At 45.9% G+C, this 19,055-nt stretch overlaps 1 protein-coding gene across 1 annotated transcript in view; it reads left to right on the top strand.

Annotated features, from left to right (window-relative positions):
• Nucleotides 1-18,440: 18,440 nt before the first annotated feature.
• CYTH3 (cytohesin 3) overlaps nucleotides 18,441-19,055 on the top strand; it is a 51,152-nt gene continuing 50,537 nt past the window's right edge. The window contains exon 1 of the mRNA XM_081965492.1: nucleotides 18,441-18,632. Within this exon, the coding sequence (XP_081821618.1) occupies nucleotides 18,596-18,632 (37 nt within the window). The 5' untranslated portion in view covers nucleotides 18,441-18,595. The remainder of the gene's footprint in view (nucleotides 18,633-19,055) is intronic.

Below are 19,055 nucleotides of genomic sequence, written 5' to 3'. Positions count from 1 at the left end.
GGCCACATGACCATGGAGACGTCTTCGGACAGCGCTGGCTCTTCGGCTTTGAAACAGAGATGAGCACCGCCCCCTAGAGTCGGGAACGACTAGCACAGGGGAACTTTAAGCATAACCATAGTTTGTGAACCTCCGTATCTGGGTTATGTTGATGGTGTTGTCTACTTGGTAATGGGCATCCGCAAGAAGACCACCGAGGACTCCACACTCCTCCTCCTCCTCCTCTCTGCAAACCCCACTCTCGTCTAGCACTGATGATGTTACATAGTTGTGCAATAAAAGGTGTGCAGAAAAACCCAACCAAGCTCAGAGGGCGCCAAGAAGCGCTCAGTCCTCCCCTTCCTCTTCCTCCTCTTAACCCCATTCCTTTCTAGCCCTGATGATGTTATCTAATTTGGTAATGAAACTATCAAACTCAGCTGTTAGCACCCAGGACCCCATAGTCCCTTTCGGGAGAGGGGGCGGTATATAAACGCTAATAATAAATAAATAAATAGTCGTTCTTCTGCTCTCTGCAAACCACACTCTCTTCTAGCACTGATGCCGTTACGTAGTCTGGTAATGAAACATCTGCAAGAAAACGACCAACTTCACAGCACACTAAGGACCCCACTTAATTTCTCTAGCAACCCTGATCATCTTATGTGCCCAGTGTTTGTATTAATAATATCTACATTCGGGGTGTGTTTTAACTGCATTTGCCAACGAAGCGGTTACAATGCCATGATTTTTTTTAAAAACAGCGCCATTTGCCTAGAACAAACTCCCTGCACTTGTTTTCTATTAATACCTCACAAGGGGCATAAAACGTTTAAAGAGATTTAAGCCTGGTGTGTCCTATTGGTGCTTGCATGCCATGTTCAGCTAACTCAGAGCTAGCTGGGAGAACAATTTTAACAATTTTAACAATTTTTTCTGTTTCTGTCATCTTGATCTTGTAATGTGATTTTTTATTTTTATTTTATTTTTGCTTGCCGTATGCTGCTCAGTCGCTTATGATCAGATGAGCATCTGTACAAAGTTGATGAATAAATCTAGATATATAAAAATGGCTCTGTGTTGTGTGTGTGTGTGTGTGTGTGTGTGTGTGTGTGTGTATGTTCCAGCATAATTCTGGAACGCCTCAAGCAATTTCAACCAAACTTGGTACACAGATGACTTACTCTCTGGAGACAAATACTGTGGGGGGTGAGACACCCCTAACACCCCTCGAGGTGTGTGTTCTGTTAAGATACAGCCTGTTGTGCCTTCAAATGGCTTCTACTGTACTGTTGTAAAATGGTTTCTACTATGCAGCACAGTGGAGTTGCATTGGTAATGGCTCCACAGTACTTCACAAGGGGGCTCCCTCTGGCAAGGGGGAAAATCCAAACATGAGAAATTACGTTTGGTCCAGATATTTCCCCCACTATAAATAAATACCTTGGCAATATTTATCTTTCCGTATTCCTGGACTCTGAGGTTGAAATCGTTCCCGTAACTTAAATCACGTTTTCATTGTTTTACATCACATGGTCAAATGATAATCAAAAAAAGCACCCAAACTTATGTAAATGAAACTGAATGTCTCAATCATCTTTTATTAGGGGGAGGAAACCACTTCTTTTCCCATAAAGTTGGTCGATATTGTAAGTCTGGCAAGGTTATTTCCTCAGTTCGAACCTCTCTGAAAAAAAAAAAAAGACAGCTTGTTCTTTCTTAGAAAAAAAAAGGAAATCCGTTTTAAAATACAGCTGGAGCTGTTGTGCGGGGGATTTTTAGCATGGCAACAAAAGGCATGATTAACGTATATGGGTGTGCCTGGCAAAGAAATCAAACTGATGTAATTCTGGAAAAAATGACGCACGTTGCAGAATGCAAAAGAGGAGAGAATAAGACTGAAGTTCACATCACCTCTGGAAAAAATCTACGTTTACATTTTAAAGACCAAAAGAAAAAGGCGTAGACCCAGTTATAATTGGCACCGATGTTTACAAGTTCATGCAAAACATGTTTGTAAATATTTAAGAGACCTATGCTTCTATTCTCTCCCCCCCCCACCCCCCGTTATTATCACTGGTCTATTCTTATCAAAAGGGACATGGTGGCTCATTGGCTAAGACACTGAGCTTGTCAATCAAAAAGGTCAGCTAGTTTGAATCCCTAGCGCCGTGTAACGAGGTGAGCTGCTTATCCTAGCTTTGCCGACCTAGCAGTTCGAAAGCAAGTAGAAAAATAGGAACCACCTTTGATGGGAAGATAACCGCGTTCCCTGCGCCTGCGACATTGAGTCATGCTGGCCATATGACCATGGAGACATCTTCGGATAGCTCTGGCTCTTCGGCTTGGAAACGGAGACGAGCACCGCCCCCTCGAGCCGGGAACGACTAGCACATAAAAATCATGAATCTATTCTTATCAAATTCATTCCGAGTTTGGGTGATCCCCTTATTCCTTTCTATGGGATTGTAAACCTTCAGCTTGATGACTTTTTTTAGGGTGTTCCCAAGGATTGAGGTCTCTTGAGGAACCCCCTCTTTCTACTTTTTCAAAATAAAAATAAAAACTGGAAGTATATTCGCTCTTCTCAAACTTTCTGGCGGGTTCTCAATTCCAACCTGGAATTCCCAAAAATTACAGTCATGGATTGTGAGATCACATCTGCCAGATCCTTTAGTATTCCTTCATTCAAAGCGGCCTGGTCTCCTTTCATCACTTCCCTGCCTATGTTGACATACATTTCTCGTCTGTCTTCTTCTCTCGGTGCAAGTCCTAACAAAGTTGATCAAAAGACAGAGTGAAAAAGGGAATTAAGCCTTTGTTTATTCCCTGTCTCCTCCTTGCTATCTTCTCAATCAGTTGACCAACCATTTTGCATATTTCCTTTTTGTCCTGCACATAATTCTTCATATTTCTTGCAAACTTCAGTTCATTCCGAGTCTTGGTCTTTCTTCAAGATCCAGGTCATTTCCTGATCATCTGCTTTCATTACCTGTCCCTCTTTCCATCTTTGAGGGCCACCCTTCTTGCTTCTTAGATGATCAGAAAGGTCTTTTTGCAGCCATACTGATCTTCTCAGAGGTCTTCCCTTTTTTCTTTCTCTTTGATATGGTTCGGAGCCTTAATCCTCTCATTTTTTCAGGATTTCCCAGTCCTCGTCAACTGTGTCCCTCTTCTAGATCTCCACCTATGGAGTCCTTCAACCTTTTTCCTCTTGCTTGTTGAAGTCTGGAAATCCAGAACATTCATCTAGCTAACATCTGTTCTCCATTTCCCAAAGCACCAGAAGACAAGAGAAGAAACGATGGATGGAAACCGATCAAGGAGAGAAGCAACCTGGAATTTAGGAGAAACTTCCAACAGGGAAGACAATTGACCAGGGAAACAGAGGTTGCCTTCGGAAGTCGTAGGTGCTTTATCACTGGTGGTTTTTAAGAAGAGACTGGACAACCACTTGACTCAAAATATGTGGGGTCTCCTGATTCAGCAGGGGGTTGGATTAGAAGACCTCTGTCTCTTCCAGCTCTAGTCTGATTGATTGATTGATTGATTGATTGAAATACGGCAAGTTCCAAAATTACATGGTCATGTTCTCCTATTGAGTTCAACTCTCTTGAAATCCAGAACATTCATCTGCTTGGAATATAGTGAATTCTAAAATCACATTGAAAAGATCCCTGAAGGATTAGAGCATACACAGAGTGTAACCTAATTCAGCTTTTGTTAAATTGCTGTTGAGAGAAGGTCCATGGTGAGCTAACGTGCCAACTTCATAGATAAAACTTCTAGGCAAATTGCCAAGCTTAGCCTAGTAAGGTAACCAACTACTTGTGAAAAGTAAAAAGTGGATTACGCCAAGTAACCTTGCTTGTAACTTGAAATGTGTATTCAGCATTCCCTAACAGAAGCTCTGTCTTATATGCCAGAAAATGTATTCCTTTCCTCTTCTAAGGTCTATTGTTTTCAGAGCGCTGAGAAAAATCATGATGTTTGAGTAACATGAAATAATGCTTCTACCACTATGGCGATCTGTACAAGCTGTGCAAGACTGTAAGAAGTTGAACTTCGAGAACTGTGAAAGGGATCTTGGAGTCCTAGTGGACAACCATTTAAATATGAGCCAGCCGTGTGCAGCAGCTGCCAAAAAAGCCAACACAGTCCTAGGCTGCATCAACAGAGGGATAGAATCAAGATCACGGGAAATGTTGATGCCGCTTTATAATGCCTTGGTAAGGCCACACTTGGAATATTTGCATTCAGTTCTGGTCGCCACAATGTAAAAAAGATGTGGAGACTCTGGAAAGAGTGCAGAGAAGAGCAACAAAGATGATGAGGGGACTGGAGGCTAAAACATCCGAAGAATGGTTGCAGGAACTGGGTAGGTCTAGTTGAATGAAAAGAAGGTCTAGGGGAGACATGATAGCAGTCTTCCAATATCTCAGGGGCTGCCACAAAGAAGAGGGAAGCAAGCTATTCTCCAAAGCACCTGAGGGCAGAACAAGAAGCAATGGGTGGAAACTAATCAAGGAGAGAAGCAACTCAGAACTGAGGAGAAATTTCCTGACAGTTAGAACAATTAACCAGTGGAACAGAAGTTGCCTCCAGAAGTTGTGAATGCCCCAACACTGGAAGTCTTTAAGAAGATGCTGGATAGCCATTTGTCTGAAACGGTATAGGGTAGAAAGATCGGATTGGTTGAGATGGAGCCACGCATTGTGACATAGAAATGTCATGTCATCAACAGCAAGATAACATCCCAGTCTTCTCTTGGGATGCATTGCTTTGATCTGTGGACCTCCAGTTCTTTGTGCGCGCGACGTGGCTTGACAGGGGAACAATGAAGGTGGCAAGTCTGCTTCTATCTATTTTGGTTGCCCGGCTTCCCCAGTTGGTGACCGGCCGTTCCTATGGGATCTTCTGTAAAGGATTGACACGGACCCTCCTCGTCTTCTTTGAACTGGCCTGGAAATTCCACATCAACTTCTCCTACCTGTATCTGGTCACGTCCATGATCTTCAATGTCAGGCTACAGGTAATGTCGGAGGGAGGATTCAGCCCAGGAACCGAACATGGTTCATCCCGTTATCTGCTTTCATTTTTGCAATTGTTCTGTCCCAAAAGCAGGAGGCAGAGTCCTGGTCCTGACGAAACCTCTTTTGTTAAACGGATGTGAATTCCTCTCATTCAGGTTCAGCAAAGGCCTGGCAAACAGTCTTTCAAAGGAGTATTTATGATCACAGACCTTATCTATCTTGGAAAGCTGCCATGTAAATATTTTCCAAAGGAGGTGCTATGCAAGGAAAGACTGGGCACAGAGTCTCTGAGATTCACGGACAGATCTTCACACTCCTGAAACAAATCTAATGACCGAACGAATGATTCGTTTCCTGCAAAAGCCCACTCCCCTTTCGCTCCTCTTTCATTTCCTATGGGAGGGTCCAATCACCTTCCGCCTGTAACTTTACTCCCAAGTCTACCCTGATTTCTGAATTGTTCTCTTCTTCTGGCAGCTCTGCGCATGCGCACACTGGGAACAGGCTCCAGCTGTTCCTCTGCCTCACTGCTGTCTAACTCTGTAGGCACCTGATCACTGCCAGACGGCCTCAGCCCTGTCTCTGCCTCCAACGTAGAGCCCTCGGCCGAGCCTTCCCCAGCCTCCAGGACTGGCCCATGTTCCTCCCCAACCTCCTCACTGTTCTACTCTGCTGCCAGCTCCACTGATGGGCCACGACTGTAATCCATTTGGCTTCACCCGTAGTTCAATCCATGGGCTTGTGCAGTCATGTGCAAACCACAGTTCCTGGGCTCGTGTCACACATGAAGCAGAAACCAAATCAACATGATGATCGTTTGCAGTGACTTCCTGCAATCAAACAATGGTTTACTGAAGCGACTCCATTTTCTGGGTTTACGCTACCCGCGTTTACACCACACACTGGCAGCCAAGTAACTGAGTTCATTTATTTTCTGGGTTCATACAATGTATTGCTTCCTAAACTTTAAATAAAGGGATGTGGTGGCTCAGTGGCTAAGACTCTGAGCTTGTCGATCAGAAAGGTCGGCAGTTCGAATCCCTAGCACCGCGAGACGGAGTGAGCTCCCGTTACTTGTCCCAGCTTCTGCCAACCTAGCAGTTCGAAAGCACGTAAAAATGCAAGTAGAAAAACAGGAACCACCTTTGGTGGGAAGGGAACAGCGTTCTGTGCGCCTTTGGCATTGAGTCATGCTGGCCACATGACCCCGGAGACGTCTTTGGACAGCGCTGGCTCTTCAGCTTTGAAACGGATATGAGCACCGCCCCCTAGAGTCAGGAACGACTAGCACATATGTGCGAGGGGGACGTTTACCTTTTTAAATTTAATAAAAGGATTAGGTTTGTGCTCAATGCACACAAGGGCCAAAGCAATTTAATTCGATGTGTACATGATGTGCCCGCCCAGTGACTAAACATGGAACATGATTAAATCACCAGAGAATCATGAGCAACGGACAAGGTATAACATGCCCCCTAGTCACTCATGTTGATGCTGGAGCTTGCAATATTTACCTATGGCTAAGTCAACGATTTGTTAAGGTAATGCACCTGTCTAGACTTATATTGCTGAATCACCAGGTAACTGCAGGAGGTGGGTTGCTGCAACACAACAGAGCATAGAACTTAAATCTTCACTATTTATTTCTTCTCGCCGATTAAGAACCATTTATTTATTTATTTATTTATTACTTGAACTTATTAGTCGCCCCCTCTCCCCACAGGGACTCGGGGCGACGTACAAAGGTATTATATAGCGTATAGAGGAGGTAAGAATAAATAAATAAGTTACAATACTTAAAAAGTTAAAACCCCAGTGAAATTAACCCTTAAAAACTAAAATTACAATTAAAAATGCCCTGGGCTGGGGAGGTTGTAGAGTTATGCCAGGTCAGCTAGTCGAAACAGGTAGGTTTTCAGCTTCATACGGATGCATACACATCGCTAGATTTTGCCGGGCAGCAATTAACATGCACAAACAAATAATTAAGGATGCCAGGCATGGATTCATATAAGATATTGTTGTGGCCCACCAGATTCGGAGAGTGAGGAGGTTGGGGAGGAACCTGGGCCAGTCCTGGAGTCTGGGGAAGGTTCTGACAAGGGCTCTGCGTCGGAGGCAGAGAGGGGCCATGGCTGTATGCCAGTTATCAGCTGCCTTCAGAGTCAGACATCAGTGAGGCAGATGAACAGCTGGAGCCTGTTCCCAGTGTGCGCATGCGCAGAGTTGCCAGATGAAGGGAACAGCTAAAGAACAGGGATCGACTTGGGAGTAAGGTCACAGGTGGACGATGAATGGCCCCTCCCAGAGGAAATAAAAGAGGAGCGAAAGGGGAGTGGAGTTTGCAGGAGACAATTAGTTCGCTTAATTGGTTCGTGATTCTCTGAGACTCCTTGCCAAGTTTTGCAGATATCGGCCTGGCAGCTCTCCAAGCCAGATAAGGTCTGTGACCGTAAATCCTCCCTTGAAAGACTTTGCTGGATGTGAATGAGAAGAATTCATAGTAAATTAATAAAAGGGGTTTTTCTTGGGGCCAGGAGTTGCTTCATGCTCTTGGGAAGCCTCGGTTGGAACAGATATCTTTTTTTTTAATATAATAGTGGTGTGTTAGCAATTCTAACTTTTATTTATCTCAGTTTCAGTGTCATTGTTGAAACGGGTGTAATTTTTTCCCCTGATTATAAGCTCTAAGTCACTTTTTTCAATGCTGTTGTAACGGTCACTGAACAAAAACTGTTGTAAGTCGAGGTATACCTTGTAGAATAAATTCCCTCGCAATGCATTCTTCTCACGGTGAGGATGGGTTCGTAACCCTTCTAGACTTAGCAGGAATTAAAAAGGACAATAAGCGCAGTGCAAGGTGCCATTTTATTTTTGAAGGAAGTGACACTCAGGAATCATAGTCGATTATGACATCATAGAATGCGTCCTGAAGTCTTACTGGTTGGAATAAGGGATTGTTGCCTAATAAATATTCTGCTATCTCATTTGCTGGAGGATGGCAAGTGATGTACAAGACTTAACTAAAAGGCCAAAGGGTTGAGTAACAGTAACAGTAAAGAAAGAGAAGGAATGAGAAACCACAGATCGAGCAATGTAAGTCTTCGAAGTGACACAACCTTATTCACTAAGGGACACGGTGGCTCAGTGGCTAAGACGCTGAGCTTGTCAATCAGAAAGATCGGCAGTTCGGCGGTTCGAATCCCTAGCGCCGCGTAACGGAGTGAGCTCCTGTGACTTGTCCCAGCTTCTGCCAACCTAGCAGTTCGAAAGCATGTAAAAAATGCAAGTAGAAAAATAAGAACCACCTTTGGTGGGAAGTTAACAGCGTTCCGTCTGAGTAGAAATTTCCTGACAGCGAGAACAATTAATCAGTGGAACAGTTTGCCTCCAGAAGTTATGAATGCTCCAACACTGGAAGTCTTTAAGAAGATGTTGGATAGCCATTTGTCTGAAGGGATGTAGGGTTTCCTGCCTAAGCAGGGGGTTGGACTAGAAGACCTCAAAGTCCCTTCCAATAACATTCTGTTTTTCTATGTTCGATTGAGAAACGTAGAAATTTGAGGGTCGGAAGGCGTCTTGAAAAACTAGATCTCCCGACTTATGATTCCATAGGACAGGAATTCCCAAAACATCCCATACAAATGGATTTCAATCTTTGCTTGCAAAATCTCCAGCGATGGAGCCCCTGCCACTGCAGGAAGCCAACTGCTTAAAGCCAGGAAATTCCTCCTTATTGTGAGTTTGGACCTTCTGTAAAGTTTCCAACTGTTGCACGTTTTTTTGTATCAGGGCAACCTGGTCTATCCAAATATTTGATGGAGCATACCGCTTCCACTTTCGCCTTTCGGCCCCAATCCAGGAGCCTTCGCAGGCAGTCGCTTTCACGACAAACTGTTTTGTGTCAAATTTATATTTACTGACAAAGAAATAAAGGGAGACTAGTATAGATCGATTGCAAGCTATTTAGCTCTCCTCAGCTAGCCATACACATCTGGGATTCGAACCTGGGCTGCTTGCATGTTAGGTAGATGTATTAACCTCTAAGCCACAGGTTCTCCTCACTTTGTCAGCTGTACCAGGGGAGAGATTCAGTGGTGGGGTTCAATTTTTTTTTAATATCGGTTCTGTGGGTGTGGCTTGATGGGCGTGGCAGGGGAAGGATACTGCAAAATCCTCATTCCTATCTGACTCCTGGGGAAGGATATGCAAATTCCCATTCCCTCCCCACCCCACTAATCTGCTTTCCAGCTCCATTCTCCCATTCAGGGCAACAAAAGAAGACCCAGCCGATCAGCTGGGACTCGGGAGGCAGCAAATAGATGGGGGCGGGGCCAGCCAGAGGTGGCATTTGCCAGTTCTCTGAACTACTCACAATTTCCGCTACCGGTTCTCCAGAACTGGTCAGAACCTGCTGAATACCACCTCTGGAGAAATTGTTTTTTTTTTCTATCAGGGAAACCTGGTCTACCCAAATATGAGAAGACACATACTGCTTCCCTTTCCAGCTGTTGATTCTTGTCCAACTCTTGTTAACTTGCCTGTAAACTTGTACAGGGGTCTGTTTAATCCGATCTTAATTATATTTATTATTGATTGTATGGTTTTTAATTTTGTACCTGTACACCGCCCCGAGTCCCTTCGGGGAGAGGGGGCGGTCTAGAAGTCTAATAAACTAAACTAAACTAAAACTGTATTTTCCCCATTATTTTTGCTTTATTGCAGGTTCATATTGAGATCCATTAAATTGTGACTTACGTTGCCAAGGAAGGCCCCCACCGTATCCTGGGCTTCACCACAATGCAGAGTGTCGAGGACCGAGTGACGCCCCTCTCTGCTCTGACGACGGCCCGGGAAGAGGAGGTGGGACAGCAGCTGCAGGAAAACACCTTGGAGCAGCCCGAGGAGATCCTCCACCTTCCAAACATCCGCACCTTAATGGCTCACTCTCAAGCCAACAATAACCATTTGCAAAAGGAATTCTTCTCCCTCAAGATCAGGAACTGCCCTCTGTTCAACGCTGTCCCACTTCCCCATATTGGTAAAAAAGCCCTACCCAACTTGAGTCAGGTGACCAACGGAGTTGTGTCTTCCAAGGAATCCCTCAATCTGCATTTCTTACCCGAGAACCAACTCTTGGAGAAGATCTTCAGCTACTTTGATAGCACCTCGGTAACGGGTTGGCAAGAGAAGGCTCAAAGTGTCCTCAGCGAGCTGGGCAAGTGGAGCGCCTCCAGGGAGAACTTTGTACAATTTGCACACTTCTGGCTCTCTGAGCTCCAACATGACCAGAAGCAACAGTTGTTGGAACTGGAACTGGGGGTGATCGAAGACGAAGTCCACCTTGCGTTCCTGGAAGGATTGGACTCCAAGGAACTCCAGCCTTCAGAGTTGGGTTCCATCCTGTTGGTTGCCCTGAGTGAATACCCAACGGGGTTGGCCAGCAATCAGCACCCCTACATTTTTCTAGATTACTTGGACCTCATGTCTTCGCCCGACACATCTGGATACAGGGAAATGCTTTCCAACATCCAGTATCCGAGCAAAAACCCTCAGGTCACTCAGTGGTTGCTCGCTATCCGAGAATTTGCCCTTGCCAATCTCTGGCACGCTATGGTCAAGGTAAAAACCCAGGTGGGAAATGGTGGTCGGGGCAGGGGGGCGAGGGAACAGGATTGCAAACTGGCTTATATGTTGTTTTTAACATTGCCCATGTGCTGAGGCTCCATTAACAAGTGTGCTTTAAAAACACCCTAGAAAACCAGGGGTGAAATCCAGCAGGTTCTGACAGGTTCTGGAGAACCGGTAGTGGAAATGTTGAGTAGTTTGGAGAACCGGCAAATGCCACCTCTGGCTGGCCCCAGAGTGGGGAGGGATTGGAGATCTTGCAGTACCCTTCCCCTGCCGTGCCCACCAAGCCACTCCCACCACTAATTAGCATCTAATTAGCATCAACGAGATTGTGCCTTTTTGTGTCTCTGAACTGTTGGCCATCTGCTATAGCAGCAACATCTTTCTCGGCCAATCCTAGCTTTTTGCAGTTTTGCTTGTTAGAATAGGAAGAGTCGGGTTGCTATTCTTAGAATAACAGGGGTGGGAAGGGACCTTGGAGGTCTTCTAGTCCAACCCCCTAGTAATAAACAGAGAGCAACTCCCACTGCCTTCCTAGCATTGAGGAAGTAGCGAGGTAAGGAAATGTGTGCGAGAAACCACCAAGCTGAGAGAGACCACCAAAGGACCTCTGTCTACTCTTGAGCTACAGATATTCTCTTCCGTTTATGCACAACTGTTCCAGATGTGCTTTTCTTACGGTAATAATTCCTTTTAAAATGTTGATTAATCAAAGAGATTTGGAGTTATCGCGCACCTTCACATACTAAGTGTCCTACTTTTGAAATTTAGTTCTACAAAGCATTGGTCAGTACCCAACTCTCTCCCGAAGCAGCTATCAAGACTCCTAGCTCTGCTCCCAAACAAGAAACTGGGGAAGTGATGAAAGAAAGGTAAGGATATTGACATCCATTCAATCTCCTTGACTATATCATTTTTTTGGCAAGGAAGGAATCTTCGACTTCCGAACACAATTGGGAGGGAAGCCTCCATTGTAGGTTGTTGCTGTTGGAAGCGAGTCAGACCCTAGTTTATGACAATATTGACAACAGTTGTTAAACGAATCACAGGCTTCTTAAATAAAACCAGCTACCCCAATGGTGCGCATGCGTGCACGAAGAACGGGAGACCATGTTTCCGGCACATGCGTGGGCACGCGTGAAGACCAGCTGACCGGCGCCCGAACCCAGGAAAGCAACAGGCGATGGCTTGTGTCCCTGAGAGTTGGCTTTGTGTGACACTTCCAGCACCTGTGCCACAGGTTCACCTTCTACTCCGTTGGTTGATCATTGCTAACTCCTGTCTTGGTTGCACTCACTCACAGGCTTCAGAGTCAAGGTTGCTTTCAATATTTCTAAACTAGACACCTTCTGTGGCCAAGTAACTGGGTAGAAGAACCAGGCGGAGTCATCAACGGTGTTTGTAAAACTTTCACGCATCTGTGAGTGAATTCAGGCTGTAACCACAATTGTGCCTTGCAACCAACCAAGATCTTTAACGCTGATAGGAATGGGACTCCTGCCATTTGGCCTTTACGTTCTGAGACAAAGCCAGAGGTATCATCTTTGCATACAGCTCAGAAGTTGGGTTTGCACATTCATGCTAATCCTGGGATTTACAAATCTCGGTATATTGCAGAAGTTAGATGGATGGTAGAAAATTGATGATAGATAGATAGATAGATAGATAGATAGATAGATAGATGATAGATAGATAGATAGATAGATAGATAGATAGATAGATAGATGATAGATAGATAGATAGATAGATAGATAGATAGATAGATAGATAGATAGTTAGATAGATAGATAGATAGATAGATAGATAGATAGATAGATAGATGCTAGAAAAGTGATGATAGATAGATGGATGGATGGATGGATGGATAAATGGATAGATAGATAGATAGATAGATAGATAGATGGATGGATGGATGGATGGATGGATGGATGGATGGATGGATGGATGGATGGATGGATGGATGGATGGATGGACGGACAGATGGACGGACAGATGGACAGATAGATGATAGAAAAATAGACAGAAATGATGATAGATAGATAGACAGAGATAGATGGATGGATGGATAGATAGATAGTAGAAGATGGATAGATAGAGGACAGATAGATGGTAGAAAAATGGTGATAGACAGATAGATGGATGGATGAATGGATGGAGGATGGATAAATGGATAGATAGATGGATGGATGGATGGATGGATGGATGGATGGATGGATGGATGGATAAATAGATGGATAGATGGATGGATGGACAGGTGGACAGATAGATGATAGAAAAATAGACAGAAATGATGATAGATAGACAGAGATAGATGGATGGATGGATGGATAGATGATAGATAATAGATGGATGATACATGATACAGATTTGCTTAACAACCATATGATTCACTTAACAACTGAAGTGATTTTCTTAACAACCATTGCAGAAAAGGTTGCAAAAATTGCGATGACTCCCTGAACAATTACCTTGTTTAGCAATGGAAATGCTGGGTCCTGCTTGGCCGTAAGTGAAGGGGCCACCTGTATTTATCTGCAAACGGCTACTCATTTCTTTACACTTGATGTCGACTAGAGTCTTCTGTTAGAAACCGGATTCCTTCAGCTGCTGTCAAATCTTATTAGGACACAGTTTAACGAAAGTGGCGTCTAGATAACCAGAAGTCTCTTCAATTAGAAATGAGGCGTTTATAGAACAAAATTGTGTCTTTAGATGGAGGAGGGAATTGCTAGTTCACACCACTGGAGGGTGCTAGAGGCCAGATGTTTGTAATGACTAAAGCTGGGAGGTTTCACTTCTTTTTTATATATATATTTATTATTAAACAAACAAAAAACATAAAACACATACAACCTTCTTCCATTTCATAGAGCGTGTCGTTTGGTTACAAGATTTTGTGCGTCCTTTCCATGGTCACCACTTACAATTATATGTCGAATCACAAATCGTTCATTAGATAAACATAAGTACAGTATTATTAAGAGATTTCACTTCTTCATTGAGGGAATCACTTGTGTCAGCTTTGAAATGCCTAGTCCAGGGGTGTCCAAACTTGAGAACTTTAAGCCTTGTGGACTTCAACTCACGGAATTCCCCAGCCAGCCAAAGTTGAAGTCCACAAGTCTTAAATGTTTGGATACCCCCTGGTTTGGTCCTTTTGCAAATAGTTTTAACTATTCCATGTCTTTGTTTTTCTGCCTCCTAAGAACTCTGCAGGCGGTCCAGTGGGGATACGCTGATGTCTTGGATTATCTGGTCCGAAGCCAGAAGCTGGACTTGAGCATCGTGGATGAAAAGAACCGAAATCTGTTATTTTTGGCCACTATCTATGACCAGTCTAAGATTCTGGAGTATTTTCTTGAAATGGTCAGTGGCGTGCAAGAAACCTTGATGATTGCAGATTTCTCAAAGAGAGTGTAACTAACTTAATGACTGCGGTGAATAATTTAACCTATTGTGCAGGGGTGGGATTGAAAAAGTTTAGCAACCGGTTCTCTGCCCCGTTGCTGGCTGGGCATGGCCATGGGGGTGTGGCCTAGTCAGCTTCCTGCCCCACAGAGGGGGGCGTTTTTGCCCTCCCCAGACTCCAGAGGCTTTCCTTGAGCCTCCGGGAGGGCGAAAACGGCCTCCCCCGGGCTCCGGAGGCTGGAAATGGGGCGCGTTTCCAGACTTCCATTACTTCCAGTAAGCCCGTGTTTTGCCCTCTTAGAGCATCCATGTAGGCCCTGCACTTATGGGCCGCGTGGAGACTCCTGGGAGGGAAGGGGAGGGGTGGGCGGGGCCAGCCAGTCCTTTCAACTACTGGTTCGGCGAACTAGAAGTAAAATTAACATCCGGTTCGGACGAAACAGTCCGATCCGGCTGAATCTCACCCCTGCAACTGTGGCAAGGAAGGTGGTGACATAGGGCAATACTCACTTGTCAGCTGCCTCTCTTTAACAGCAGAAATTTTGGGGCTCAAGTGTGGGCATAAGTCGAGAACTACTTGTGTTGGAGATCTCCAGTTATGTTCTTTCCTGCTAATGCCTTCCATGATGTCGTGATTTGCAGGCTCTTCCCGTACCTGACATCAACCAAGCCGCCGAAAATGGAAACACCCCCCTGCATGCAGCCGTGAACACTGGCAAAATGCATCTCATTTCTCTGCTTTTACATTATCCGGGGATTAACGTGAACGTCCAAAACCCCCAGTGTGATGGGGCAACTCCGTTGCATTTGGCAATTGTTTATGGTAAATATGAAAATATTGCTTCCGGTTTTGCTCACCACGATACAAAAAAGATGCGGAGACTCTGGAAAGAGTGCAGAGAAGAGCAACCAAGGGGATTAGGGGACTGGAGGCTAAAACATATGAAGAACGGTTGCAGGAACTAGGTATGTCTAGCTTAAGAGAAAGAAGGACTAGGGGAGACATGATAGCAGTCTTCCGATATCTCAGGGGTTGCCACAAAGAAGAGGGAATCAAGCTATTCTCCAAGGCACCTGAGGGCAGAACAACAAGCAACGGGTGGAAACTAATCAAGGAGAGAAGCAACTTAGAACTGAGGAGAAATTTCTGACAGAACAATTAATAAGTGGAAGTTGTGGATACTCCATCATTGGAGGTTTTTCACAAGAAATGGGGCAACCATTTGCCTGAAATGATGTAAGGTTCCCTGCTTGAGCAGTGGCCAAGCGCCTGAAATTTGATCACGTGACCATGGGGCTGCCTGGAGGGTCGCAAGTGTGAGGACCCAACTTGCCACATAAGGTTGTCGTTGAAGAAGGAAATAATTCCAATGTGCTAAGTTTATATTACATATAAATCTAATCATGAATAAGTAATTAATAGAGAAGCTAAAATAAATCTCATGGCATAAATGGAGAGAGAAAGTCATTTCATAAAATTTCTTTTCCTTACTTTTTTTTCCTTCTCTCCTCCCTCCTCCTTTTCTTTCTTCCTTTCCTTTCCTTTTTCCTTCCCTCCCTCCTCCTCTTCTTTCTTCCTCTTTTTTCCTTTCCTTTCTTTTTTCCTTCCCTCCCTCCTCCTTTTCTTCCTTCTTTCGTTCTTTTCTTTTCCTTTCTTTTCTTTTTTCCTTCCTTCCCTCCTTCCTTCCCTCCCTCCCTGCTTTCCTTCCTTCCTTTCAGGGCATCTGGGCATTTGCTACTTATTGCTGAATGCTGCCGCAGATGTAAATAGCGTGATGGGAGGCCTGACCCCTTTGCAGCTCGCCGAAATGTTTCGCAACGAAGCCATCACCGGTTTGATCAAAATGCACGTGAAGAAAACTCAGCTTGAAAACAGCATCTTCGCTCGATCCGCCTCTGAAGGGAATTCGATCGAATTTTAACAAATGCGTCTTTTCTAGGTTTTTTGTTGTTGTTGTTGTTCTCCTTTTATAGTAAAGCTTCTTTTCAAACTCGTTTTGGACGTGTTTTTCATCCAAGCTGTTGTGTCAGGGTTGATATTAATTCCAATCACACCTCCTTGCATGCTTAAATTCCACTGGAGTTCTACCCTCGGTTACGTCTGGATTTTCTGGTCGTGCTGGTTTGACAATCCAACTTAGAAACAACAGAGGAATGGATGGAAGAAAAATTGGACTTGCTTTTTTGGGGGGGGGGGGGGGGGCGATAAAAATATGAAGCAGGTTGTTCTGGCCGAGGCTTCCCAAGAGCATGAAGCAAACTCCTGGTCCCGACAAAAAACCCTTTTATGAATTGACTGTAAATTCTGCTCATTCACATCCAGCAAAGTCTTCCAAGGGAGGATTTACAGTCACAGACCTTATCTGGCTTGGAGAGCTGCCAGGCCGATCTCTGCAAAACTTGGCAAGGAGTCTCGGAGAGTCACCAACCAATGAAGTGAACTAATTGTCTCCTGCAAACTCCACTCCCCCTTCGCTTCTCTTTTATTTCCTCTGGGAGGGGCCATTCATTCTCCACCTGTGGCCTTACTCCCAAGTCGACCCCTGTTCTTTAGCTGTTCCTCTGGCAATTCTGCGCATGCACACACTGGGAACAGGCTCCAGCTGTTCTTCTGCCTCACTGCTGTCTGACTCCGAAGGCAGCTGATAACTATCAGACGGCCCTGGTCCCCTCTCTGCCTCCGACACAGAGCCCTCATCAGAGCCTTCCTCAGACTCCAAGACTGGCCCAGCCTCCTCACTGGCTGAATCTGACCTCAGATTTTTGTTTTGTTTTGCTTTTTGCTTTTTAACCAAGGATCAAAGAATCAAACAGTCTCATTTGGGCAAGCTGTTCTTTGTAAAATAAATGTCCAGGGCTTTCCTCCGCCTCTCATCGCGGTGGCTTAAAACAATGAAAATGATCAGAATTATTCATTTTGAAATTGTAAAGACCGTGGTGGTGTGCATGTGAACTTTACTTGGCTCGATTAGTTTAACGAAGGGGACTTGAAAAGGGGTTTCCAGCAGACCGTTCTTCCAGCAGAACAATTTTGAGAGCTTGAGAAGCACGTAGGTGGCCTACAGAGACCACGAAACCACAGTTGGAAACATAACGAGGGTGAGGACTGCCTAAAGATCACCCACGTCTCAACCTCAGCAGACGGCTGATTCACTGCTGAAAGCACAATCGGCAGCGCTCGCTTTGCCGTTGCAAAGGTTAGACGTTACGGATGCCTTTCGTTGCACTGTTTTTAACATGCAAAAGAATGAGCAGTCCTGATATTGAGATAGATGATAGGGAGACAGACAGACAGACAGGTATAGAGAGAATGAGAGATAGACAGAGAGATAGAAAGAGGGAGAGAAATAGACACAGACAGAGAGACAGACATGGAGAGAATATGAGAGAGAATGACACACAGACACAGAGAGATAGAGAGAGAGAGAGAGAGAGAGAGAGACAGAATGAGAGACAGGCAGAAAGACACAGATAGAGAGACAGACAGTGAGACAGAAAGAATGAGAGAGAGAGAGAATGACACAGAGAGAGAGAGAGAGAGAGAGAGATAGAGACAGAGAGACAGACAGTGAGAGATACAGAGAGAATTACAGAGCGAGAGAGAGAGATAAAGAGAGAGAGAGAGATGGAGACAGATAGAGAATGAGAGATAGATGGAGAGAGAGAGAGACAGAGACACACACAGAGAGAGAGTGAGAGACAGAACGACAGAGAGAAAGACAGAGAGACAGATAGACAGACACACAGAGAGAAAGATAAAGAGAGATAGAGAGATGGAGACAGACAGAGATAGAGAAAGAGAGAGAGATGGAGAGAGAGAGAGAGGTTCTCCGAACTACTCAAAATTTCAGCTCCAGGTTCTCCGAACTACTCAAAATTTCAGCTCCAGGTTCTCCAGAACCTGTCAGAAGCTGCTGAATTTCACCCCTGCTCTGCGTGCCACCTCTGGCACATGTGCCCTAGGTTCACCATCCCAGGTCTAAGGCTAAAGTTTGGGGGGGGGGGGTGGGGTTAGGTTGCCAATCGATCCCTTTAGCTTCCCAGGGTACCAACTCTAAAAACCAGGTGGATGGATGGAGAGAGGATGGAGAGAGGATGCATTATTCTCCAGCCCCATATCCTTTTTGGGGGGTGGGTGGGAGAGATCCACCTGGCACCTGGGTCCCCCTCGGCTGCCTCCTGGCGGTGGTTGGTTGGCAGAGCTGCCCCTGCATGGCTCCCTCCCTTCCCCAGCCCTCCCCTTCCCCTCGCTGGGCATCCCTCCCCCTCCCCTGGCCGGAGCCAAGCAGCGCAGCGCAGGCGGGGCAGAAGGAGCCGGGGGAGAGGCGAGGCATTCTCGTCCGCCCATTTCCGCGGAGGCTGCACCGGGTCAGATGAGCCGGGCGGGCCGAGCCAGCGGCGGCTGAAAACAGCTGCAACAGCTGCAGAAGCCGCGGCGTTGTTGGCAAAGCCAGCCAGGCGGCGGAGCGTCTTTTCCCGGCCGAGCCGAGCGGCTGTGGTTGCTTCTGCTCCGGGGTTGCTCCGGGGGGAGACGCTGCCCCACCATGGACGAAGACGGAGGAGGAGGAGGAGGAGGAAGCGGTGAGTTGCTAAGGCCGGCCGCGGCTGGCGTTGCATCCGAGCCGGGCGAGACGCTCCGGGCGAAAGGAGGCTGGGGAGGGGGCTCAGAGAGAGAGGTTTCCCCCCCCACCCACTCCAACTCCGTGCCGCGCCGGGGTCGGACGAGAGTGCCTCTGAGCGCGTGCAGAGAGGCACTCCAAGATTTCAAGCCGGGCATTTTTAAGGGGCGCCTTTTGGAGAGGCGGGGGAGGTCTGGAGAAGAGGGAGCGCAGATGGAGGGCTTTCCCCCCATTGCCTTCCCGTGCTGGGGTCGGACGAGAGTGCCTCTGAGCGCGTACAGAGAAGTACCCCAAGATTTGAAGCCGCGCATTCTTAGGGGGCGCCTTTTGGGGGGGGGGATGGAGAGGAGGGAGCGCAGGTGTGTTTTCCCCCATCTCCGTCCCG

This window comes from Natrix helvetica (genome assembly GCF_964273705.1).
Source record: "Natrix helvetica genome assembly, chromosome: 13".
Classification (NCBI taxonomy): Eukaryota; Metazoa; Chordata; class Lepidosauria; order Squamata; family Natricidae; genus Natrix; species Natrix helvetica.
Note: the sequence above shows the minus strand (reverse complement) of the source record. Positions and strands in the feature narration are given on the sequence as shown.